The following is a 26,460-nucleotide window of genomic DNA, read 5'->3' as shown; positions in this document are numbered from 1 at the left end:
CCATGTGCAACCGGGGGATGCCCAGGGCAGGGCATGTGCCTGAGCCCAGTGCCTGGCACACAGTGGGCACTCGTGGATTGGCTGACAACAGAATGAGCAGACAGATGGTTGGATGGGTGGTTGAAAAATTCCACCTGGGATGCATAGTTTCACAATGTCTTCAACCATAACATCTGAAATTATAGCCCGAGAAGGGAGAGGCTACCTGAGCAGATGACCCCAGCATCCTCGTGGTGGCCACAGTTGTGCTCCGACCAGCCCGAGTGGGCACACTGGCCCAGGTAGCGCTCTGCCCCGGCGCATTGCAGGTTATCCAGGAAGATGTCTCCAGAGCCTGGGCCGAAGTGGGCCTTCCCGAGGGCGGACACGGCCCGACCGCACCCCAGCTGCCGGCACACGACCTCAGCTTCGTTCAGGTCCCACAGGTCATCGCACACGGTGCCCCAGGCCCCCCGATGCAGGACCTCCACACGTCCTGAGCAGCGTCCTGAGCCGCCCACCAGCCGCAGCTCCGGCCAGTTCCCTGCAGACAGAGGGGCCTGTGAGTCCCCAGGAGACCCCCGGGGGCCCACCGGCCCCAGGCCAGGACGATGCGGGTGTGCAGGGATGCCCCTGTCTTGACCCCTGGGGCCTGTTCCTCATGTCTCTCACGTGTGTCTGAGTTGCATGCAGACTATGGGGCCTTCAGTCAGTGTAATGTCATTTCAACAGTGTTCAAAGAGAAACTGACTGCCTTTCATGTTAAGCTCTGATGATACAGATGCAAATCAAAGAGGTATGTCTCCTGCCTCAGGAAGCCTACAGTCTATTTGTTAGTTAACCACAGACACAAGTGTAATGCTTTCTCACACCAATACAAGGCCATGAAAAGAAAGACCAAGGTGCGCTCAAGAGAGTGATGGGGTGTGGCTGCACTCCTCTTAAGACACTGAGGAGGACCCGGTCAAGGACAGACTCAGGGAAATGCCTTTGAGTAAGGGGAAAACTTTTGCAAAAAGACCTTGAAGTGCCATTTCATGCCTGCACATATGTGTCTCTAACCCACATACATAGAGACATCATCACCTGTAACAATATCGAAAGGAGTATTTCCAAATAACACTTTTAAATGGCATCTTAAAGCCATGAAAATATCAGCAGCTTAGACAAAGAATGAACTGAGCCCAGCAATAAATCACAAAGAGCTGATATTCAACTCCCATCAAAAGAAAGGCGTGACCTACCTGAGCTGTTAGATGAGTCTCCTGCCTCTGTTTATGTAGAGAAAAAATATGTCAGTCTTTTTCTGAAATCCTGACTTTTATAACCAACAGCAAAGATTTTCCTTATATCCTTATAAATGATTATTCATCTGATATGGGAAAAAATGAGTCCCTGTAAATATCACAGTATTGGGAGAAACAGATTCAGCTATAGACGTAGGAGGTTTCTTGCTGGTTGTGGGTTGGTTACTGTGTTATAAGAAAATGATCAGATGGATGTGCACATTTGGGATGATATGACCTAGACTCCTGATTTTGAGGCAAATGAGTTTCACACTGGGGGCATCTCAGGGTAGCTCAGATGGTAAAGAATCTGCCTTCAGTTCAGGAGACATGGGTTCAATCCAAGGGTCGGGAAGATCCCCTGGAGAAGGGAATGGCAACTCACTCCAGTATCCTTGCCTAGAGAATCCCATGGACAGAGGAACCTGGTGGGCTACAGTCCACGGGATCACAAAGAGTCGAACACAGCTGAGCGCCTAACACTCCACACTTCAGATTTGGATGGTCATTCCCCAGAGCATTGAACCTTAGGAATAAAAACACCCCATGAGGCTGTGACTGGGTTGGACGTGCCACAGATAATAAGACACCTCCAAGTAAGCAGATGGGTGAGTGAACGCTCCAGCAGACAAGACAGTGTTTTAAAATATGCACCTCCTAGGACTTGCCTGGTGGTCCAGTGGCTAAGACTCCACGCTCCCAGTGCAAGGGGCCAGGTTCAATTCTTAGCCAGGGAACTAGATCCCACATTCTGCAATTGAGAGTTTGCATGCCATGTCTAAAGATCCAGCACATTCCAAGGGAGACTTCAGACCCCTAGTGCCACAACTAAGACCTGGCACAGTCAAACAAATACAAATAATTTTTAAAAAGATGTGCCCCCAATTAAACCACCAGATGCAAAGAGCTGACTAATTGGAAAAGCCCCGCTGCTGGGGAAGATTGAAGGCAAAAAGAGAAGAGGGCAGCAGAGGATGAGATGGTTAGATAGCACTACTGACTCAGTGGACATGAATTCAGGAGAGCGAAGGACAGGGAAGCCTGGCATGCTGCAGTCCACGGGGTTGCAAAGAATCATACATGACTTAGTGACGGAACGACAACAACCAGTTAAAAGTCCCAGACACCACCTCCGTCTCATGTGCATGTCTATGAGCAAGGGCTCTTTCAAGTTCTAGTTACCAAACCTCTCGAATCACACCGAATATTATAGCTGCTAGTTTACAGAGATTATCTCGCTATTGGAAAGGGCTATTACTAGACCTTCCAGAGGTGATTAACTCACTTCTAGCTGTTCACACCTAAAGATATATATATATATATATATTTTTAATGTGGACCATTTTTTAAGTCTTTATTGAATTTGTTACAATATTGCTCCTGTTTTATGTTTTGTTTTTTTGGCCACAAGGCACGTGGGATCAGAGCTCCCTCACTAGGGATTGAACCCTCACTGTTTGCCCTGAAAGGTGAAGTCTTAACCAACTAGACCGCTGTGGGAGTCTCTATCCCAAAGTACTTTGAAAAGCTGTCGCAAGGCAATTAAAATCAGCCATTTTAGTTTATTGATTCTCTGGTGTTAGAGGACTGAGTGAGGAAAACGGTGTAAAAACTGCCCAAAATGCAGCCCTTTGTCAGGTATTGATACTCTGCAGGTGCTCTCCAAAAGACAGCTTGCAGGAGCCCTTTCAGCAGTCCTGCCAGAAAGCAAGCAGTCTCCTCATTTTACAGATGAAGAAACTGAAGCTCCAAGAACTTAAAAGTTGCTCAGATGCTGTCTGAGTGTCATCACCAGCTCAGAGATCCAGACTCAAGTCTGCCCAGCCCTGCAGTCTTCCTTAGACTTGCCACATTGGCTGCCCCTTTAAACAAAGACCTTTACAAATACTCCTTAAAAACCCCCATAATTAATCATGTTTTTTTCATATGTCTGTATGCAGTAAGGTACACATTCCTTTGGTAATTCTTACTCTCAAATTAGAAAATTTTAAGATTTTATTCTGGGAATCAGTTAAAATCTCATTTGTTCAATCAACTTAGAAGGGATAAGTGAAGTGAAGTGAAGTCGTTTAGCTGTGTCCAACACTTTGTGACCCCATGGACTATATAGTCCACGGAATTCTCCAGGCCAGAATACTGGAGTGAGTAGCTGTTCCCTTCTCCAGGGTATCTTCCCAACCCAGGGATCCAACCCAGGTCTCCTGCATTGCAGGTGGATTCTTTACCAGCTGAGCCACAGGGAAGCCCTAAAGGGATAAAGTAAACATCAAATGCTACATGTTTGAGGATCTTATCTTCAACCCTGGTGGTGGCAGTTTAGTTTCTAAGTCCTGTCCAACTCTTGCAACCCCATGGACTGTGGCCTCCAGGTCCGTGGGATTTCCCAGGCAGGAATACTGGAGTGGGTTGCTGGCTCCTTCTCCAGGAGACTGTCCCAACCCAGGGATTGATCCTGCATCTCGTGCTTGGCAGGCAGGTTCTTAAGCGCAGAGCCACCAGGGAAGCCCGTCTTTGTCCCTGGCTGACTCTGAATTCTAGCAGGGTGGTCCTGAGGCACTTGGGTGGTGACCGGCGGGAGGAGGAGAGGCTACCTGAGCAGATGACCCCAGCGTCCTCGTGGTGGCCACAGTTGTGCTCCGACCAGCCCGAGTGGGCACACTGGCCCAGGTAGCGCTCCGCCCCGGCGCATTGCAGGTTATCCAGGAAGATGTCTCCAGAGCCCGGGCCGAAGTGGGCCTTCCCGAGGGCGGACACGGCCCGACCGCACCCCAGCTGCCGGCACACGACCTCGGCTTCATTCAGGTCCCACAGGTCGTCGCACACGGTGCCCCAGGCCCCCCGATGCAGGACCTCCACGCGTCCTGAGCAGCGTCCTGAGCCGCCCACCAGCCGCAGCTCTGGCCAGTCCCCTGCAGACAGAGACTGGGTGAGCTTAGCCTCCTGGGCACATGCTCACTCCTCTGAGGCTAGCTGAGCTCCTCACCCCACACGACTGCTCGGGATGGAGAACTCAGTAAAAGGTCAGTCACTAGTCACGAAAGTAAAAAAAAAAAAGTCACTAAAGTGACACTAAAGTCACTAAAACTGTCAAAACAACATTTAGCCTAAAACATGCATTAAATGAACATCTATTGGGCCAGAGCTATATGCCAACCTGTGTTGGCTAAATGCAGAAAAACAGAATAACTTGCGCAGTGATTTGTGATTTTCTGAAGTGCTTTTGTGTGTGTATATGTGTTTGTGTGTCCACCTACAACTTCATAGTAACTCAGGAAGATAAGCCACTTTTATCTCTGAGGACACTGATACCTGGAGAAGCAAAGTGCAGGCGTGCATGCTAAGTTGCTTCCGTCATGTCCAGCTCTTTGTGACACCATGGACTACAGCCTGTCTGGCTTCTCTGTCCATGGGATTTTCCAGATGAGGAGACTGGAGTGGGTTGCCGTTTCCTTCTCCAGGGGATCCTCCTGATCCAGAGATCAAACCTGCAGCTCCTACGGCTCCTGCTTTGCAGGCAGATTCTTTACAGGTGAGCCACTGAGGAAGCCCAGAGAAGCAAAGTGACTTAGCCTAAATCCCGTGTCCGGTCAGTAGCTGATCGCAACTTGTTCTCCTGATTCCGAAGTTCACTATTTTTCTTCTCTCTGCTATTCTAGTTCACTGCCCCTGGAATGCGTCTGGCACTCTACTCACTTGGAATAAGTGTATTAGTGATACAGGTGTGAGGTTAACAATGAGCAGGACAGGCCGTAAAAAGAAACGGTAGAAACCCACTGGAGGGTGCTTGGACTTTGATGACTCCGAAAAGTGCTGAAAAAATGAATTCTGCTCATCCTAGGATCCTAGAGCCAAAAGATCCCAAGAGCTCTGAATGGCCCTGCAAAGTCTGCACAGGGTCAGCCGGCAAATATTTGCAAGTAGACGAACCACTTGCAGTCGGTCCAGCCTCTGCCTACGAAGCAGCTACAGATGCAGACATAAGCACAGCCACCCAGAGGCAAGGACAATGGGTGTGTGCGTGTGTTCCACGGCTTACCTGGTCTTGCTGTTACCATTCTGGGTGTTGCTGTTGGGATCGCTGTGGATACAAGAAGACACCCTTGAGTAAAACGGGAGGATGCAGACAAGCCTGAGTTTAGTCTCCACTGAATGCCAAAATTCTGGCTGATTCATTTTTCCTATCGTCCATATACTCTGTGACCTCCGAAGTCAAATTCTCCTTACAGGTGAGTCTCGATGTCGGCAGGGCTGTGAGATCCAGCGGAAGTGATATTCCCTCCTCTGCCCAGCCATGGAAATCTGGCATTTACATTGTGCCATTTTGTGTTAAAATACATTCGCCATCAGGGCTCTTCTGGGGAAAACAGCTCTTTCTTCTGTAAGCTTCTGCTTTAGGTTTTTGTTATTAACTTTCCCTGCATGTGGAGTGTCTGATTAGACGCCTTTTATTGTCTTTGATAAAAACAAGGAATTAAGGAAATCAAGTGGATAATTTATCAATATATAGTACCCAATGGTTAATGTGTGTAACTTAGTTCTACTGTCTTCATACTTGTGTAACTTGTGTAGACAGACTCTCTCAAATAAGGGATTTACAAAGGAAATTAGGCAACATATATAAGAGAGGGCAGACTATGACAGTAAAATCACCAGGAGCGGGGACAAGAGAATAAACATGAACATGGAATGAAGATTAAATAATGCCAGGAAAGGTGACTCACTGATTAGATGTGGGGTCTGTGAAACAGCGTCTGCAAATACAAGAGGACCATCATCAGCATTTGTTAAATGCTAATCCCAGTGACTTCCCCTGGCCCACCTTGTGCCCCAGAGTATCTCCTTTGTGTTTAACAGCATGTTCCCCGAGCTCACTCAGTGAGACCCCCTGGCACTTGCTAAGATTACAGAGATTTATGAGTGGCTTCCTGGACACAGAGGATGCTGGAACTCTTCACCAGTTCAGACTCTTTCCTCTTTGTGGTAAACAGTACAGGACTCATCGCTGCATGCCCTTGGGACAACTCCTCTGTCCACGGGATTCTCCAGGCAAGAATGCTGGAGTGAGTGGCCGTGCCCTTCTCCAGGGGATCTTCCCGACCCAGGGATTGAACTCGCATCTCTTACATCTTCTGCACTGGCAGGTGGGTTCTTTACCACTAGCGCCACCGTGCTTTATTTGTCCTTGAATTATGCCATGTGTTTGTCTTGAAGTCCTTCTAGGTTGTACATGAGACTCCCTTAGGCTGGGATCACACCTTCTTCTGTAGACACCCACCTAGTACTCACAGTAACTTCAGCAGTGGCTTCCTAGTGGGCTGCCTGCCATCAGATGGTTACATGAGAAAGAACAGCCCGTGATGAGGCTGCCAATTACTGAGCATTTATCATGTGCATCACTGTGCAGAGGGCTCTACTTGGCATCTTTTCCGGGAATGCTCACAGCAAACCTAAGAAGTAAGGCTCTCTTCTCCCCGTTACACAGGGACAGGACCGAGGCATGGAGAGGCTGAGTCTCTTGCCCCAAATCCCAGAGTCCCCAGACAGACAGCCCAGCTCCAGATAGTTTTCCCTTAACCACCCTTTCTTACCTTTGGCTTCGGAGTAATAATATGCTGCGAAGTTTTTTCCTATGTTGTTGTAGCTTCGGTAGTACACGAGCGTCAGGGAGCTGGAGGACGACGAGTAGGTGAGATAGGTTCCAGAGCAGGTCTTCCCCAGGGACTTTGCTGAGGATGGAGGGCCGTCCAGGATTTCAAAATACTCATTGGTGCAGTCTAAGCTGGGGAAGCAAGCACCATGGGAGCTTTAGTCTCTCCCTCAGCAGATCTCAGAGGTCTGCTGTGAGGCAGACTATTCTGCTGCTATCAAGAGGCTGGGGCAAGATCAAAAGGCTGTCATCATTCGAACATAGTGTGTGTGTGTATGTGTGTCTGTGTGTGTGTGTGTCTGTGTGTCTGTGTGTGTATGTGTGTGTGTGTATGTGAAGTCCCTCAGTCATGTCCGACTCTTTGCCACCCCATGGACTGTAGCCTGCCAGGCTTCTCTGTCCACGGAATTCTCCTGGCAAGAACACTGGAGTGGGTGGCCATTCCCTTTTCCAGGGGATCTTCCCAACCCAGGGATCGAGCCCAGGTCTTCTGCACTGCAAGCAGATTCTTTACTGCCTGAGCCACCAGGATGGGCCCAAACATAGTAGATTCCTTTTACCCCATTTTTTCTGAGAGCCATTACCCTTGGGAATGGGATTTTAACTAGAAGAGGGGAGAGAAGCCTGGAATCGTAGGTGTAACCCTGATGAGGCCTTGAGTACCCTGAGGCCACAGGTACCTTGAAACCTGGGCCCAAGGGCAGGGCCAGCCAGTGGGCAGCCACTAGGACATGGCTCCAGGGTCCAAACAACCTGCGTCCGGGCTTCCAGCAGCCGGCCTGCCTGAGAGGGAGCTGCACTACCAAATTGGCTCAGCCGGCTTTGTGGAAGTCATCTGGTTTTGTTGTTCCTTATGGTGAAGTTTTGTACAGAACGCAGGAATCAGAAAACCATTCTCACATCTCAGCCTGATGAGATGTCTGTTTCAAGTCATATTTTGATGAAGCAAAAGTCGAGAGCAATAAATAATTTTTTTCTGAAGGTTAGTTTCCATAAAACATTCACCTATGAATGATAACAACCTTGACAGTTTACAATATTAAAACTTAAATTTTCCTGTTTTATTAGGTCTGAGGGTTCCATGGAATCTGTATCTTCAACCAGCAAGCTGAAATACATACACACATACTATCAAGCTTTCTTTCTCACACCCCATCACACACACACACATACCCCTATACAAAGTATACAAGGTGAATTTCATTATAACTACAAATTCATGGGCACAAAAATCAATCATATTCTAACAAACATGTGGAAACCAAAATTATAAAACAGTATTATCTACAATCACTCCAAAAAGAAAAAAGGAACACCAACATATACATTTAACAACACATATACAAGACCTGCTTGCTAAAAACGGTTTTTGCTAAAAAACTTTTGCTAATACAAAAATTAATGGATATCACCTGATGCAAAGAGCCAACTCATTAGAAAAGACCCTGATACTGGGAAAGACTGAAGGCAGGAGAATAAGGGGATGACAGAGGATGAAATGGCTGGATGGCCTCACCAACTCAGTGGACATGAGTTTGAGCAAGCTCCAGGAGTTGGTGACAGACAGGGAAGCCTGCAGTCCATGGGGTCGCAAAAAGACAGACATAATTGAACAAAAACAGCAAAAATACAAAAAGTCACAGCAAATGCTGGCTAGGATATGGAGAAATTATATCTGTCATATGTTGTTGGAAGGAATGCAAAATGGCAGTCACTCTGGAAAATAGTTTGACATGTTCTTTAATGTACATACTACACGACTTAGCAGTTGATTCTCAATCATCAATCCCAGAGAAATGAAAACTTAAGTTCATTCAAAAACCTGTGTATGAATGCTCATAGAAGCTTTAGATATAATAGAGGGGCTGGGAACAGTCTGAACGTCCTTCACTGGAAGAAATGGTTATACAAACTCTGGTTTCCACACAATGGAACCCTTCTCAGCAATGACAAGAAACAAACTCTTGATACAGACAACAGCCTGGATGGAGCTCAAGGGCCTTAAGCAGAGTGAGAAAAGTGAATCTCAAAAGAATACTGTATGACTCCATAGATTGAAGGGTCTCAAAATGACAAACCTACGTAGAACTGGAGAATAGTTTGGTGGCTGCCAGGGTGGGGGTGGCTGTAAACACGCGGGACAAAGTAGTTACCCCCTTGTGGTCGGCGAACACAGTCTCTGCTTCTAGATCATGGGTCCCTGATCTCCAGCACCTAGTGCTTAATGATCTGACGTGGAGTTATATAATAATAAAAATAAAGTACACAATAAATAAAATGCATGTGAATCATCCTGAAACCATCCAGCACCATCTGTGGAAAAATTGTCTTCTATGAAGCTGATCCCTCATGCTCAAAAGGTAGGGGATCGCTGCTCTAGATTGTAGTGGTGGTCTCATGGACCTATGCATGCGTGCGTGTGTGCTAAGTCACTTTAGTTGTGTCTGACACTTTGCGACACTGTGGAATGTAGCCCGCCAGGCTCCTCTGTCTATGGGATTCTCCAGGCAAAAATACTGCAGTGGCTTGCCAGACCGTCCTCCAGGGGATCTTCCTGACTCAGGGACTGATCCCATGTCTCCTGCGGTTCCTGCACTGCCAGCAGATTCTTTACTGCTGAGCCACGGGGGAAACCCAGAGGACCTAGACATGGACATGCACATGGGATACAACTGCACAGAACTACACACACACGTAAGTGCAAGTGAAAAACGGTGAAAACTGAGTACATCTATATTCCAGCTAACAGTATTATACTAATATCAGATTTGTGTTTTTGATACTATTCTACAGGTATATAAGATGTCACCAATGGAGAAAGAAGAGTGAAGGGGACGTGGAACTCTGTGTTACTTTTCTAGCTTATGTGTTTGTTCAGTTCAGTCGCTCCAGTCGTGTCCGACTCTTTGCGACCCCATGAATCGCAGCACGCCAGGCTTCCCTGTCCATTACCAACTCCTGGAGTTCACCCAAACTCATGTGCATCGAGTCGGTGATGCCATCCAGCCATCTCACCCTCTGTTGTCCCCTTCTTCTCCTGCCCCAAATCCCTCCCAGCATCAGGGTCTTTTCCAATGTGTCAACTCTTCGCATGAGGTGGCCAAAATACTGGAGTTTCAGCCTCAGCATCAGTCCTTCCAATGAACACCCAGGAGTGGTATCCTTTAGGATGGACTGGTTGGATCTCCTTGTAGCCCAAGGGACTCTCAAGAGTCTTTTCCAACGGTTAGTTCAAAATAGAAACTTAAAAAGAAAGACTCTTTTAATTACAGGAATCAACCAAAGAAATAAATGCTTGGAATCTTACACCACATGGTGCAGTTAAGGAAAGTCCATCTGACTTACTTAAGGTATGGAAATGCCAGTCGTATGTGGTCAGATGCGTTGGCTCTGATTTCCCACACACACGTTATGTTGTCATGCATTTCATTCCGAGGGGGATTCCTGATCGCTCCAGATGAGTTAGTAATGATTCTGCCACACTGAGATTTTCCTAAAAGCAGAGAGATACTTCAGAATTTCAGTTTTTTTCATTGTTCCGTTCACTATAGTTGACATTCTTTTTTCTTTCATTTTTTTTCCCCTTGAAAGGTTTCATGGGTCATTGCTTTGTTGGATACATCGTAGGATGTAGCAGAGGTATAAACCAGTCAAAAAATTCTTGTAAACTTAGGAATTAGGACATGACATTAGGTCTGAAGTTTGCAGTATCTCTTGATCTCAAGAGAATTTTGCCGCTGACATGTGCGTTCTGGGTAGGGCAGTTATCCAGAATCTGCCTGAACCTCTCCCTTGGTTACTCCCCAGTGCTGGGGAAACGGAGCAGGCCTCTATGGTCCTTGCCTGCCCAGCCCCCATGTCCTCCACCTGCCTTTTGTCTGCGGAAAAGCTTTAGCCAAAGACTAAGTTTAATCAGAGAAGGGAGAACTTGCAGAAACAAAGGAGACCAGTCAAAGGAGAGCAGTTCATAGCAATGCAGTCAGTGAGCAAAGCCAGAGACCTTTAGTTTCTCCTCAAGGGCTGCAGGTAATATTCTGAGCCCTATCCTGTGAGCTGTCTTATAGATACTGAAACCCCCACCAGGTGGAGAGGTTAACTATGTGATGAGCGGAGTGTACCCATGACAGAAGCTGCCGCAGTTCTGAGAACTGGCCTCAGAGGAAATGGAAACAAACTGACCCCCGAAACTGAAAATTAACTGTACCTAATTAATTTGTCCAGTTCATCTAGTCAAGGCTATGGTTTTTTTCCAGTAGTCATGTATGGATGTGAGAGTTGGACTTTAAAGAAAGCTGAGTGCCAAAGAATTGATGCTTTTAAACTGTGGTGCTGGAGAAGATTCTTGAGAGTCCCTCTGGAGAGTCCCTGCAAGGAGGTCCAACCAGTCCATCCTAAAGGAGATCAGTCCTGGGTGTTCATTCAAAGGACTGATGTTGAAGCTGAAACTCAAACACTTTGGCCACCTGATGAGCAGAACTGACTTATTGGAAAAGACCCTGATGCTGGGAAAGATTGAAGGCAGAAGCAGAAGGGGACGACAGAGGATGAGAGGGTTGGATGGCATCACCGACTCAATGGACACGAATTGAGTAAACTCCAGGAGTTGCTGATGGACAGGGAGGCCTGGAGTGCTGCAGTCGATGGGGTCACGAAGAGTCGGACACGACTGAGCCACTGAACTGAACTGAACTGAATTAATTTGTAACTGTATCAAGATGACGCTGGTCAGAGCTGACTGTGTTGTTTCTGCATGTAGCCCCCTCCCTCAGCCTATAAAAGCTCTTGCCCCCCTGAATGTCGGGGAAAGGGGAGTCAGCCTTTGGACAGGTGCCACTCCCCCAGTCTCCAACTGCTGGCATCCAAGATAAGGCAAACTTTCCTTTCCACCAACTTTGTCTTTCTTGGCTTCTGAGCAGTGAGCAGCCAGACCCCAGTTTCGGTTACACTGTGTCCTATATCATATAGCTTTGATTTTATCAGTAATAATGAATAAACTATTTTATTTTCACAGTTAAGTTCAAGCTCACGTGGAGCTTCTATACATGAAGACGGCAGTGTTCTACCCACTAGCACTTGTAATTGATTGAAATTAGACCACTGAAAATCCACTAAGTGGAAAGAAGTTGCCCTGAGTCATCCAGCCTCTCCAACTCTGATTTTTTTCTGTGTCCATCTGTCCACTCACTGTCCATTTGATTCTCCACCTGCTTGTCTGTCTATCCATCTGTCCACTATTTAGTTCAAAATGAAAGGTGGCAGCTGCAGCAGCAGCTTTCTCCATCAGATTACCTGGTTGTGTAAGAAGTGGACCTACACTCAGCTGGCTCCTCCCAGAAGGACCAGCCAGGCCCTCCAGGCATTACGTTATTCTAACCCTTCAACTCCAGGTGGTGCTAAGAAAAGCTTATCCTGAGCTTCTGAGAGCCCAGGATACTGGCTAAACCAGAGAAACCAAAAAAGGAAGATGAAAAAGAAAGAACAGAGAAGGACACAGAGTCAGAGAAGGAGAGAGGGCAGAGAAGGTGCCCACTGTGGTGAAAGCCCTCTAAAATGATGCCCTGGGGTAGTGCCTTGGCAATGTGGCTGTGCTGATGGCCCCATGTCTGTAATGCACATGTGGTGTCCATGCTGGGAGACCAGGAAGGCTGGCCATACTTGATCATCTGGACTACCTTCTTGAACTAATAGAAATGGAACTGGAACCTTCATTATTGGACAAGTCACTCAGAATGCAGGCTCAGAGGGGTGACTTAGACAGGGCAGTAGTATTTTGCTCAATTTCCTCGAAAAATCACTTTAGGGCCTGAGCTAGATGACGATGATCAGGGCAGCCAAGCCTGGTCTCACCTGCAGCCTCCGTCTCTGCCATGACATCCAAAGGGGGACCTGTCAAACACAAAGGACGTCATCAAACACAATGGGGCCATCAGCTGGCACCGAGGGTGACACAACCCACAAGGAGCAGCCAAGGAGCCGGGAAGAGATACATCATCAGGGCCCCTCCCCGAGCTCCTGAGCCAGTCTCTGGGGGTGAAGCAGAGCACGCAGGGGGTGGTCACGTGCAGGAGGGAAGACGCACTGATCCAGATCTCTCGGACTTGGATGCATTCATTCTCTTGTCATGTTATCCTAGCGCTTTATCTCCAAGAGGTGCTAAGAAAAGTTTAATGGAGCTTCTGAAAGCCCAAGATACCAGCAAGAGGAGAGGGATGAAACAAACGAAAAAAGGAAGCTGAAAAAGAAAGGACAGAGAAGGACACGGAGAATCGGAGAATGTAAACGAGATATTTTTTAATTGGGGAATTTGAGAAAACTAAAGATGGGACATTCTGGCTCCTGTGGCCAATTTCTATAACCCCAGTGTGGGGAGTTATGAGGCTTCAATGCAAGTACAGGAGGAGGCCCTGACTGACTGCTTCCTTTGACCTGTGCTGCTCAGAGACGGTGGGTCAGGACCTAAGGTCACTGTGGCTCCTTGCTGTCCCCAACATGTCTCTAGCCAGCAACACCTGGCCTAGAACTTCCTATTGGAGACTCTCTCCGAGGACTAATCCATTCCCACCTCCTGAGGCTGACAGTCCAGGAGGGGATGTGACTGAAGTTTTATCAGACCTTGTCCACTCAGCTCTGGTCATGACCCAGCCTTTGGCCAGGAGCTGGCCAAGGGCAAGGCATTAAGGGACTGGAGGTTTGATAAAGGAGAGGGGGCACAGGTGTGGAAAACTCAGTCCTGATGCTGAGAGCAGGTGGGAAAACCAACAACAAGGAAGCAGTGTGGCGTCAGAATGCCCAGGATCAGAGAGAGGGCCAAGGAGAGGGTAGGAATTAAACTGAGCCTTGACTTGGGCCAAGTCTGGCCCATCAGCCTTCTGCTGCCCGTGGGTAGAAAGTGTCCATAACTGCCTCTCTCATCTCAACCACTCCCCACTCACATCTCACTGCCAGCCCCTCACAACCCCAAAGCGCTGTGCAGAAGTTTAAGAAATTTTGAATCTGCTTCCTGAACGTGAAATGCACAGTGAATTGAAGAGGTAGAAGGTGAGTTGGGACCAAATGACTTCCAAGGGCTCTTCCTCTCTCCCAGTGGACAGTCAGTGACTCCACATCTCTAGCCGCTCTACGGGCTTAGAGTACAGAACCCATTCAATTTCCTGCAGAATTCCCCCCCACCAGGTTTTGAGAAATCGCACATGTGAACACCACCTTCCCCACCTGGTAGCAAGGCCACTGAGTATTCAGCATCTGTAAGTGGGAGAGATGAAAACATCTGCTGTCAGTGAAAAACATCCTGCTTTCTTTTCTTTTCTCAAAATTTGGGCTGCACTGGTTCTTTGTTGCAGGCTGTCTAATCACAGTCCTCAGGCTTAGTTGCTCTGTGGCCTGTGGGATCTTAGTTCCCCAACCTGAGATCGAACCCAAGTTCCTCACACTGGAAGGAGCATTTTTAACCACTCCACTGCCAGGGAAGTTCCTGTCCTGCTTTACTCTCAACTGTGATTTTTTTACACTGTTCCTAGGAAAGGACTTTCTCGAAAGGGCCCAGCTGGGCTCTGCCTGGGAAGGGAGTGGGGTTACCTGAACAGACCACGCCAGCATCCTCCCCGTGCCCGCAGTTGTGGGCAAACCAGCCAGTGTGGGAGCACTCGTCCAGGCGCTCTTCATGCCCCCTGCACTGCATGTTGTCCAGGAGGATCTTCCCAGAACCTTCCCCAAAGTGGGCCTCGCCCGGGGCCTCCATGGCCCAGCCGCAGCCCAGCTGCCGGCAGACAACGTTTGCTTCCGGCAGGTCCCAGAGGTCGTCACACACTGTTCCCCAGGCACCCTGGTAGAAAAGCTCCACGCGGCCGGCACAGCTCCCGTGGCCGCCCGCCAGCCGCACGGGGGCCCAGCCTCCTGGGGGAGGAAAGGGGTCTCAGGGTGCTGGCCACTGCCTCTGCCTGTTGAGGACCAGACTGCCCTCTGCCACCTTCGCTCTCCTTTCTTTCTGTGGCTTTGTACCCACACCCTTCATGCTGCCACGAGGGTCCCATGCCAACATGCGTTTCTAAGGCGTCTGATGGCATCCATCTATAAAGGCCTGACACAGAATCCTAAGTCGTATTTGCAGGAAGCGGACCCCGATCAGATGAAAACTGCTGACTGCAAGCATGTAGACTTCATATCAATTGAAACCAGAATGTTGATGAAGCTCAAAATTTCACTTTGATGCCAACCAATCTGAGAACTGATGCCAAGCTAATCACACCCAGGTTAAGACTGTTCACCTTCTAGCCTCGCTCTCTGCACTCTCTGCAGTGTGACCCTCCCACTCCTCCCAGGAGGCTGAGTCTATTTTCCTAGTCCTCAACCCCCTGGGCTTGTGGCCTGAGATTTGCTTGGGTCAATAGCCTGTGGCAGAAGTAATGGTTTGGAGCTATAAGGCCTCCTGACAGGCTCCGGGGAAGCTCAGAGACAGCTGTATGAATAAGCCTGGGTGGCCTGCTGGGCAATGAAAGGCGTGTGACCGTGTCACCTCTGTCCCATCCAAAGACACAAGACAAGAAGGAACGGCCTTACCTGGAGGCGCCGAAGCAGGTGGGTTTCGGGCCACCGATGTTGCCGGTGACGTGGGAAGTAGGTTCTCATAGGCTGTTGATGGGGGAAAGAAGAAGGAGTGACGTGAGGGAAGAGTCAGAACATCGCGAGAAGGTAAACAGCTACTCCAAGGGGCAGCTGCCTCCCATCAGGATTCAGCAGGAATAATGATGACGCTGCTAAGGTCAGTGATCTCACATCCCCGAGATCCCCATTTTGGATGAAACATGGCGTTACTGCCTGTTGACAAGCTGACACGAGCCACATAGCCACTTTGCAAAAGGAAAGACAGTTAGCCCCAAGTGGCCTGCTGCACGTGGGCTGTCAGGGGGCTGTCACCTCTTTCTTGGTTACCCTTGCCCCAGAGGCATAGTGACTTCACCTAAACAGCAAATCCTTGGGGGAGGGGTCATGGAGGAGGGTAGCAGGTCTGAAATGCTCGAGGGAACCTCTGGAGCCGAGGGAACTATTGCGTATCTCGACTGCAGTGGTGATTACCCAACCCTGTCCAATCACCAAAGTTCATCAAACTGGACCTTAACAGGGGTGAACCTTCGGCACATAAATAAAACCTTAATAAAAGGTAAGTTGATGAATGATTGATGGATTGATAAATTTATCATAGAATCCAGGTAGGAGTTAACCGTTATATTCCTCAAACTTTTCTGTATATCTGAAATTTTTCATAACAAAATGTTAGAGGGTAAGGTGTCTCTCAATTTCTATTGTAAGACTTACATCTCTGTTTCTCAACAACCATCTTTTGCTTTCCCACTGGTGTACACTTAATTCAGCTAACCTATGTGGCTACTTCTTCCCTCCTTGTTAGTCGCAGAACATCAAAAGCATAGAATTTTAGGGAGCATGGCATCCAATGTGTCTGTTCTAATGACATGGAGACTGAAATTTGGTTAAGTCGCTCAGTCGTGTCTGACTCTTTGCGACCCCATGGACTGTAGCCTGCCAGGCTCCTCAGTCCATGGGATTTTCCAGGCAAGGATACTGGAGTGGGGTGCCATTTCTTCCTCCAGGGGATCTTCCTGACCCAGGGACTGACCCTGGGTCTCCTGCACTGTAGGCAGATTCTTTACCATCTGACCCACCAGGGAAGCCCGTGGTTATTCAGCTGAAGAGAAACCAGTTGGGATCAGATTCCAACAGCTCGGGGCCTTCTGATCCCCACATGCCCTCCTTTAGGTGGGCACATGACCAGAGGAAGGAGCCATGGCTGTGTGAGTGCCTTCGAGGTGCCAGGAATCTTTAGGTATCGTCTAATACATGACCTGGGGCTTCCCTGGAGGCTCAGTGATAGAGAATCCATCTGTCAATGCAGGAGACACAGGTTGGATCTCTGGGTTGGGAAGGTCCACTTGAGTAGGGAATGGCAGCCCACTCCAGTCTTCTTGTCTGGGAAATCCCATGGACAGAGGAGCCTGGTGGGCTACAGTCCCTGGGGTCACAAGAGTCAGAGACGACTGAGGAACTGGGCACACTCTGTCCATGACCTTACTCTGTACTCTCCGTATTACCCCCACTTTAATGAAGAGGCATGGAGATGAACTGGGAAGGAGAGATGACATGTCTTGGCTGTGGTCGTCTAACTGAGGGGGTCGTATGTCATGCTGTCTCTCCCATTAGGGAGGAAACCCCATGAAAGAAGGGTCCAGGGCTTTGACCACTGCAGGGCCCCCGTGCTTCACTGGCGCAGAGTCTGCCACATGGTTGAACGAACAGATGAGTGAAAGAATGAAGCTGCAAATCAAACCAGGATCTGACTCTAAGCCTCATGACCTTCTCACATCATGCAGAGTCTGGTAGAAGACGTAGCACGGGCCCTACCTGTAGGCGGAGCAGCTGTGGAATCAGCACCTGTAACATGGAGAGAGACTATGCGTGTTACCGTGTCTTAATGGGAGAATGTTTACTGTGAACATCCTACAAGTAGAGAGGGGTGGGCGGCAGAGAGGCAGAGACTCTGCCCGTGAGGAGCCTGGCTTTTCTTGGGGATTTGGGACACAGGGCCAGACAGCAAACCTAGGCTGTCCCAGGACATCTTCAGGGACCACTGCTCCCTGGGGACCTTAGGAGGTGACAAGGGTGGCTCCAGGTGGGCAGGTGCAGCCTGAGAGCTCATCATTCATCGGGACATTATTCAAGTCACCAGTGGGGCAGAATCAGGAAAGACTGGGGGGGCAGAGAGCCAGCCAGAGGGACACATAGTTCTGGGGAGGTCACCAGGCCCAGATGTGGAAGGCCTGGCATACCAGCTGACAACTTGGTCCACCACCCTGAAGTCACACGCACAAACATTAATGAGGACCCACAGGGGTAAGATAAACAAGGGACCTGAGTGGTGGGAGTCGTGTGCACAGGAAAGCTGTTCGGTGTCCAGAGGCGCAGGGCTTTCTGCCCTGTCCAGAAACCTGACTGTCCAGTCAGTTAATGGAACAAGAGAGTTTGCTGCTTTGAACCTGATGCACCTCTACTTTTATTTTTGCCACAAAATGGAAGAATTTGGATTTTTATGCCAAACATTCTGATTTGGCTAAATTCAAGGTCATGGGGTCGCAAAGAGTCGGACATGACTGAGCGACTAAACTGAAGTTCAGCTTAGAGTTTTCAAACCTAACCAGCCACTTCTGAGCTGAGATCCAGCCTATAAGTCATATTCAACAATCACTGCAGCTAGGGGGGTGGTTGGGTGGCTGAACAACCTGGGAAGGAGCCAGGCTGCTTGCCTGGTCCGCTGACATTCTGAGGCTAGGCTGTGGGGTGTGTGTGTGCCACTGGGGTGTGTGTGTGTGTGTGTAGGGGTGGGTAGGGAGACCACAGGAGCAGCCCTCCAGGCAGGGACTGACAGCAGCTGCTCACCTGTGCAGACGACGCTGGCATCCTCCAGGTGCCCGCAGTTGTGCCCAGCCTCACCCCCATACACACACTGCCCCAGGTGGCTCTCACTGCCCACACATTGCATGTTGTCCAGCGCGATCTTCCCAGAACCTGCCCCAAAGTGGGCCCTCGTGGGGGCCGCCACAGCCTGGCCACACTCCAGCTGGTGGCACACGACGGCAGCCTCAGCCAGGTCCCAGAGGTCGTCACACATGGTGCCCCATGTGTCCTAGACCAGAACTTCCACGCGGCCTGAGCATCTCCCTGGACCACCCACCAGCCTCACAGCCACCCAGGCCTCTGGGGAGGAATAAGCAGGAGAGGCATTGGGACCTAGCTCTCTGTGGTCAGGGAGGTTTCCTCTACTGAGGTAAACTATTCAGAAATGGTGTTTCTGGGTCATATAATCCTTATCACCAAGAGTAAGAGAATAGGCTTTGCAGCTTTCTTTACTTTATTTGGCCTTTCTATTTGCTTTCATTGGGAGGACTTGTCTTCTATGAATCAGCCCAACAGAGCAGGGAATGCATAGTCCCAGGTCACCTTTAAAGGACTTGTTCATTGATCACTGGGCTTCCCTGCTGGCTCAGACGGTTAAAAATCCACCTGCAACGCAGGAGACGTGGTTCAGTCCCTGGCTTGGGAAGATCCCCCGGAGAAGGGAATGGCTACCCACTGCAGTATTCTTGCCTGGAGAATTCCATGGACAGAGGAGCCTGGCAGGCTGTATAGTTCATGGGGTCCCAAAGAATCAGACAGGACTGAGCAACTCACATTCCTTGATTACCTGGTGATGCTATTCACACAGGAGATGCACTTGTAGAAATGTCAGCTCAGCAAGTAGAGGGAGCGGGGCAGCTCCCATCAATAGTGAAAAGCTACTTCTTTTTGAGCAATTGTCCGACTAATTATAAAAAAGGATGCTTGTTTTTTCCAAATGGATTCCTAGGCTTGTTTCATGCGTGTAGTTTAGGGATCTCACCGCAGGGGCACAACTGAGCTCCCAGAACAATGATATAATTTCTCTGCTCCAAAGCTTGGCCCTGACTCCACTTTGTCTTATAATTCAACTGTAAGATGGAAACAACATCCTCCCAGCTATGTGTCAACATCAAAAAGACTGAAAAAAGTGGAAGTGTGAGTTGCTCAGTCGTGTCCAACTCTCTGCAACCCCATGGACTGTAGCCCACCAGGCTTCTCTGTCATGAAATTCTCCAGACAAGAAAAGATTGTATTAGACCATGTTTGGGGAAATATGCCAAGAATGGTTGTATGGAGGGGTTATCAGCTGATGCGAAGGCCCAGTTGAGGAGATCAATTTTGCCCAAATGAAACAGTGATGAGAAAAATGGAAAATCTGAATTAATAATTAACATTGTATCTATCATATCCTTTATTATAATAAATTCTCTTTGTAGACAGCTTAATAATATACTTAACATTTCCATATAATTTTCTCAAATAGTCTTGGCATGAGCAATTAGTCCTTATTCATACCTTCTCCTTGTCTAGGTAGCTTTGATCCAGGTCACCATGAAAAACACAGTGAAACCAACACGATCCTTGTAGTTAACAGGTCTGGGTGAATCCAGCCTTTGCCACTTATGACTGTGTGACTAGTTATTTGAGCAGTGACATCTGTTCACTGTGTTCTCTGGGTCTCTGTTTATTTTCTTGTGAAATGCTGGGAATAGCAGCTTGCTTTATGATTACTGAGGAACACACTTCATTCTGTGCACGGTATACACTAGTTTCTCAGAAAATGCTAAGCGCAAGACTGGCCAAGTCACAGAAAGGCGTTACCTGCTGGCGGGAGAGTGGAGTGAAGGCTGGGAGGGCCCGTTGTGGGTATGGTAGCTGACAGGCCAGCACCTGCAAACAGGTACAAACAGGAACATCGCTCGTGATCAGGAGCCTCCTAATCCCATGTAGGGAAAGAAAATCTTTGCAATGAAAACATTCTGAAAAGTCAGACTCAGATACAAGGCACTGGGTCCTCCACCGGTTCCCCCACAAACAAAATTCTAGGCAGGGAAGACCTCCTCTCCCCCATCTTTAAGCTCAGTTATCCAGTCTCTAAGATGAGGGTTTAGAATATTCCCCATGGTCGGCGCATCCGTGCTCTCTCCATGAGTTTATTTTGGGATCTCTTTGCTGCCATCTCTTTTTTCCCTTTTAGGAAATAACCAGCTGTGTTCTATCATGGAGACGCAGCATTCATATCAATGAATGGACTTCTCCGGCTCTCCCTAGGTGTTTGGCAAACCTGCCTAGACTGCGTGGTACCCAAGCAATGTGAGACAAACGTGGCATCTTTGAGCAGCTCTTGTACCTCGTTTTGTCTCATAAAACATCAATCCAAGCAAACCTTCTTCAGTTCAGTTCAGTTCAGTCACTCAGTCATGTCCGACTCTTTGTGACCCCATAAATTGCAGCACGCCAGGCCTCCCTGTCCGTCACCAACTCCCAGAGTTCACTCAGACTCACGTCCATCGAGTCCGTGATGCCATCCAGCCATCTCATCCTCTGTCATCCCCTTCTCCTCCTGCCCCCAATCCCTCCCAGCATCAGAGTCTTTTCCAATGAGTCAACTCATCCCATGAGATGGCCAAAGTACTGGAGTTTCAGCTTTAGCATCATTCCTTCCAAAGAAATCCCAGAGCTGATCTCCTTCAGAATGGACTGGTTGGATCTCCTGGCAGTCCAAGGGACTCTCAAGAGTCTTCTCCGACACCACAGTTCAAAAGCATCAATTCTTCGGCACTCAGCTTTCTTCACAGTCCTGCCGTCTAATTATGGGGTCAGTTGGACCAAATCAGTGTTTAAAATGTCAAATGGCAATTAACCCAACAAACTGAATGTTCAGTGTAAAGAACTGATTTCTGGTTTCAATTTTAACTGGTTGCCGACGGAGTTGGCTTCAGCCTTCAGTAATGACCTGCAGGTGCTGAAGGGCTGCTGCCAGAGAAGATGGTGACCCAGACAAGTCAGATGTCGGGGGAGAGGTGCCCACACGGGCTGCCTCAGCACCAGGAGCTCTGCTGCCTTCTGCATCCTTGTGGCCTCTGTGAACATCAATTGGAGGGAGCTCGCCTGGCTATTACCACCTGACAGGTGTACAAATATCATCTGCTTTTAATAACACCTTTAAGTCCTTTGGATCCTTTTCAACTCGACTAACAGTAGATTCAGCTCCTAAATCAGTGGGATACAATATGGATTTCCCATAAATAACTGAAAGGAAAAGAACATTCAAGAATTTTAGGTGATGGATGAGCATCCCAAATACCCTGCCCTTTTTTGTTCTTATCAGCAGTCCTTGCACAGTAAATAGGAACTGGGTAACTGCTATTCCCTTAAGCATCTTTTGTTGTCAGTCGATAAGTCACGTCTGACTCTTGGTGATCCCATGGGCTATAGCACGCCAGGTTCCTCTGTCCTTCTCTATCTTCTGTAGTTTGCTCAAACTCATGTTCATTGAGTTGGTGATGATATCCAACCATCTCATTCTCTGCCTGCCCTCTTCTCCTTTTGCCTTCAATCCTCCCCAGCATCAGGGTCTTTTCCAGTGAGTCAGCTCTTTGCATCAGGTGGCCAAAGTATTCAAGCTTCAGCTTCAGCATCAGTCCCTCCAATGAATATTTGGGGTTGATTTCCTTTAGGATTGACTTGTTTGTACTTACTATAGTAAGTATCTTTACAATACTTCTGGAAGATTAATAGAGCTGAAAGCAAATACAGCAGGCTCAGAGGACCTACCTGTGAGTGTGTGCACAGAGGAAGCATCTTCAGACTCGGGGACAGGAGTCAGGGCTGGTGGATCGTCGGCACCTGACAGTTGAAAGACATCAGTGTGGCTTATTATGAACAGCTTATTATGAACAACAGGTGTGAACAGGGGCTGAGATGTCCGAAGGGGCATAAAAGCAGTGATGTCCTGGGAGATGTCAGCTGCTCACCTATGCAGATGACACTGGCGTCCTCCCGGTGCCCGCAATTATGCCCAGCCTCGCCCCCATGCACGCACTGCCCCCAGGTGGCTCTCGCTGCCCACACACTTCATGTTGTCCAGCGCAACCTTCCCAGAACCTGCCCCAAAGTGAGCCCCCGTGGGGGCCGCCACAGCCTGGCCACACTCCAGCTAGCGGCACACGATGGCAGCCTCGGCCAGGTCCCAGAGGTTGTCATACACGGTCCCCCACGCATCCTGGACGACCAGAACTTCCACGCAGCCTGAACATCTCCCTGGACCACCCACCAGCCTCACAGCCACCCAGGGCCCTGGGGAGGAAAACGGAGGAGAGGCACTTGGGGTCTGCCCTCTCTTCTCTGGAAGGCTCCCTTTATCTTTTTTAATCTCCAGGTGGTCACATCCCTATTTTACAACCAGGCAAGATCACACAGTCCTCAGCCAGCCAGACAGCAAGAAGAGCCAGAATAATCTTCAATTTCAAGTCCCCTCAGGAAGACTTTATCCCCCCTTTTCCAACAGGTGAAGCTCTCTCTAAGAAACTGCCTGAATTCCTAGATTCTCCCAACAAGAACCTGTGTTATTTCCCCTACCATGGACAGTAATAGAAATAAGAGATTTCAGTGTATCTAGTGAAACAAGACGGAGAAGGCAATGGGACCCCCTCCAGTACTCTTGCCTGGAAAATCCCATGGACAGAGGAGCCTGGTAGGCTGTAGTCCATGGGATCGCAAAGAGTCGGACACGATTGAGCGACTTCACTTTCACTTTTCACTTTCATGCATTGGAGAAGGAAACGGCAACCTACTCCAGTGTTCTTGCCTGGAGAATCCCAGGGACGGCGGAGCCTGGTGGGCTGCCGTTGATGGGGTCACACAGAGTTGGACACGACTGAAGTGACTTAGCAGCAGCAGCAGCAGCGAAACAAGAAACAAGACCATCTGCAGGCTGATCACAGCTAAATAGACTCCTGGCCACGCAGAACTACTCTAGCCTCAGAGCTAGTTGGTCCCTTTGCCCCCTAGGTCTTTGTTAATGGCTTTACTATGTCAAGGACACTGAGGACAGGAACTAATACCTGTTGTTTGGGAGTTTAGTGCCAGAGTCTCCAAGAGTCACTAACTTAACCACTCCTCTCTGACTCCCTACAACAACCCCACAGGGTAAGGGATGGGTTCCCATTTTATGGATGAAGAAACAGACTCAGAAAGGTGGAGAAAATTGCTCTGAATCCCATAGCCTGTCAGTGGGCTGTCTTCACCCTAACTGTGCCTGTGGTTTCCCTCCAGCTTGGAGGAATGCCTCTCCCACACGATCCATGAGCCCTTGATTTCTCAGGAATTGCTTCCTGTACCTGCAGGTGTCAAGGCCTCGGTGTCCAGCCTGTGTGAAGGCTCCAAGGAGCTGTCAGCTGGAAGGGACAGCAAAGATGGGTCGCCATCTGTCAGCAGAGTGAAAAGAATAAAGTAGACACACTCCTGGAAGGGCTCACGATAAGACCCTTCTGAAGTATTTTTTGGTCTTTAAAGGAAACCTTTTTGCTTGTCTTTTAATTAATATTTTTTTTTGGCCACGCCATGCAGCATGTGGGATCTTAGCTCCCTAATCAGGGATTGAACCCCTAATGAGGGATTGAACCCCACATCCCCTGAAGTGGAAGCACAGAGTCTTAACCACTGGAGCACCAGGGAAGTCTGCCTTCTGAAGTTTTTTCTTTTCTTTTGATTCATCCAAGTCAGTCACCATCACCGTCACACAAGATTGTTTAATTTTTTTCAGTCATCTCTTCTATATTGTTCATGGCAAACTTAACCTTAAATCTTCGGCTCAGTAGAAACAAATCTTTAAAAAAACAGATGATGAGTTTATGAGCATCATATTTAAGAAAACCTAGAAGAAATGAAGGCAGCTTCTACAATTATGCTGTATGGCAACATTTATTTTAAAATATTTGATACAAAGAGAGAAAGCGAGCCTGCGTTTCAAAGACTTGTAACTCAGAGCTAGAATAAGTGTCTAAGTAATTGTAATAAGAAGTGGATTATGAGCAATGTCAACAGAAAAGACACAAGCACAGAGGAGGTGTGTCTTTGTGGAGACCAGCAGAGGCTACCTGGGGAAAAGGAGCAGCCCAGCCACAGTCGGACTTTAACAGGTAGAGGGGGAAGGGGGGAACCTCAATTCTGGCAGCACAGGTATTAGAGGACAGTGACTTCAAATTTACATATTTAGGGAGATGAGGTGCTCTGCTATTTTAATTTGATTAGAATATTCTGGCAGCATATGCACTAATCCCAAATATCTGGACTTCGCATGTTCCTTACTGTATTAGGCAGAAAACTTCCAAACAGATGGTACATGAAAACAAAGGGATTTGGGATTAGTGTATTTCATAGGCATGGCAACCCATGACTTCTCATGGGAATTTTATAAGGTTAATTATACTGGATGGCTCCTAGACATCCTGTTGGCTTCCCTGATGGCTCACTGGTAAAGAATCTGCCTGCCAAGCAGGAGACCTGAGTTCGAGCCCTGGGTCGGGAAGATCCCCTGGAGGAAGAAATGGCCACCCACTCTAATATGCTTGCATGGAGAATTCCATGGACAGAGGAGCCTGGCGGGCTGCAGTCCATGGGAAAGCAAGAGAGTTGGATATGACTGAGAGACTGGACAGACATCCTGTAGTGAAGAAACCTGTCTAGTTTGGTTAATGCAATGTTTCCCAAATTCATGAGACCACAGAGTGTGTGTGTGTGGGCATATGTGTGACTCACCTTAACATCTTGTTGAACTAGTGGTTCTGGGAGCACAATCCCAGAAACATCTTTATCTGACTACCTCAAAGATCCTGGTAGAGGCTGGAGCCTCCTAGCAATGTTTATTATTAAATTTCCATTTTTGTTCTTATTTTTAGAAATGTGAAGTAACTTGTAAACTAGAATACACAATATAAAGTTTTGTTGTGAACTCAAGTTATATTTTGTATACCTGTTGCTGTTTGCTCTTCCCGAGAGGTGATGGGGGCAATTGTTACGTCAGCAGCTGCAGTAAAAAGAAAACACCAACCAGAGACGAACACACAAGACACATGAAGAGAAACAGAACGGAAGCTGAATGAAAGCAGAGCTGGCTCACCCCCCGACACCATGTCCAGCATCTCTTTGTGAAACGGAAGAAGCCAGTTCTAAGGGTTTAGTGAATGTCCAGCTTAGAGACGTGTTTGCTCTGATCTGAGATCTAACTCTTGTTTAGCACACACTTAGGTACAAATGAACACCAGTTTCCTGGAAATAAGATCTGATAACAGACAGAAGTGAGGTTTATAAACTAAGAAGTGAATACATTTTTAAAATTTACCATAATTTTCCCAATTCAATAAATACTTGGTTATCTGGGGGAAAATTAACTCACTAGCCACATAAATAAATATGAAAATAGAAAAAAGTTTAAATGCTTTTTATAGTAGCACCCAAAACCAAGGGATTCTTATGGATAAGTCTGATAAGTATGTATAAAATTTGTACATGGAAAAATGCAAACTACTAATGAGATAAAGACTTAAGTAAATGAAGAGACACAATGTATAGATGGCTGAGGAGACTTGATATAGTTAAGATGCCAATTTCCTCCAGCTTTATATGTAGAATCAATCCTAATTAAAAATCCCAGCAGACATTTTTTGTGTAAATTGGTAAGTTGATTCTAAAATACTATATTTGTGAAAGGCAAAAAACCTAGGTTGGCCAAAATAATTTTGAAAGAGAAGAGAAAAGAAAAACGTTGGAGCACTCACACTACCAGACTTCAAGACTTACTCTAAAAAGAAAGCTTACTCGAAAGCCACAGTGATCAAGACACTGTGTTACAGGTGTACCAACAGTCATATAAATCAGTAGAAGAGTTTAGAAATAGACCATGTATTAATGGCTCTTTTATTTTTGACAAAAGTGCCAAGGTACTTCAGTGGAGTTAGGAGAGTCTTTTCAACAAATGGAGTTGGAATGATTAGACATCCCTATGAAAAAAAAATCCTTTGAGCCATAATTTAAACCATATTAAACTATGGACAAAAATGGATCATAGAGTTAAATGAAAAACCTAAAACTAAGAAACTT

The 26,460-nt window shown here is 47.8% G+C and overlaps 1 protein-coding gene across 1 annotated transcript in view; it reads right to left on the bottom strand.

Annotated features, from left to right (window-relative positions):
- The window catches only part of LOC138070223 (putative DMBT1-like protein), a 30,942-nt gene extending 12,353 nt beyond the window's left edge, over positions 1 to 18,589 (bottom strand). Inside the window, 11 exon segments of the mRNA XM_068961368.1 lie at positions 206 to 539; positions 3,792 to 4,174; positions 5,302 to 5,343; positions 5,987 to 6,016; positions 6,854 to 7,044; positions 10,258 to 10,405; positions 12,760 to 12,798; positions 14,488 to 14,805; positions 15,469 to 15,540; positions 17,326 to 17,355; positions 18,358 to 18,589. Coding sequence (XP_068817469.1) covers positions 206 to 539; positions 3,792 to 4,174; positions 5,302 to 5,343; positions 5,987 to 6,016; positions 6,854 to 7,044; positions 10,258 to 10,405; positions 12,760 to 12,798; positions 14,488 to 14,805; positions 15,469 to 15,540; positions 17,326 to 17,355; positions 18,358 to 18,589 — 1,819 coding nt within the window.
- Positions 18,590 to 26,460: the final 7,871 nt, after the last annotated feature.

Source organism: Capricornis sumatraensis, chromosome 23 (assembly GCF_032405125.1).
Source record: "Capricornis sumatraensis isolate serow.1 chromosome 23, serow.2, whole genome shotgun sequence".
In the NCBI taxonomy this organism is placed as follows: Eukaryota; Metazoa; Chordata; class Mammalia; order Artiodactyla; family Bovidae; genus Capricornis; species Capricornis sumatraensis.
The sequence above is the reverse complement of the archived record's forward strand: the minus strand, read 5'-3'. Positions and strand labels throughout refer to the sequence as shown.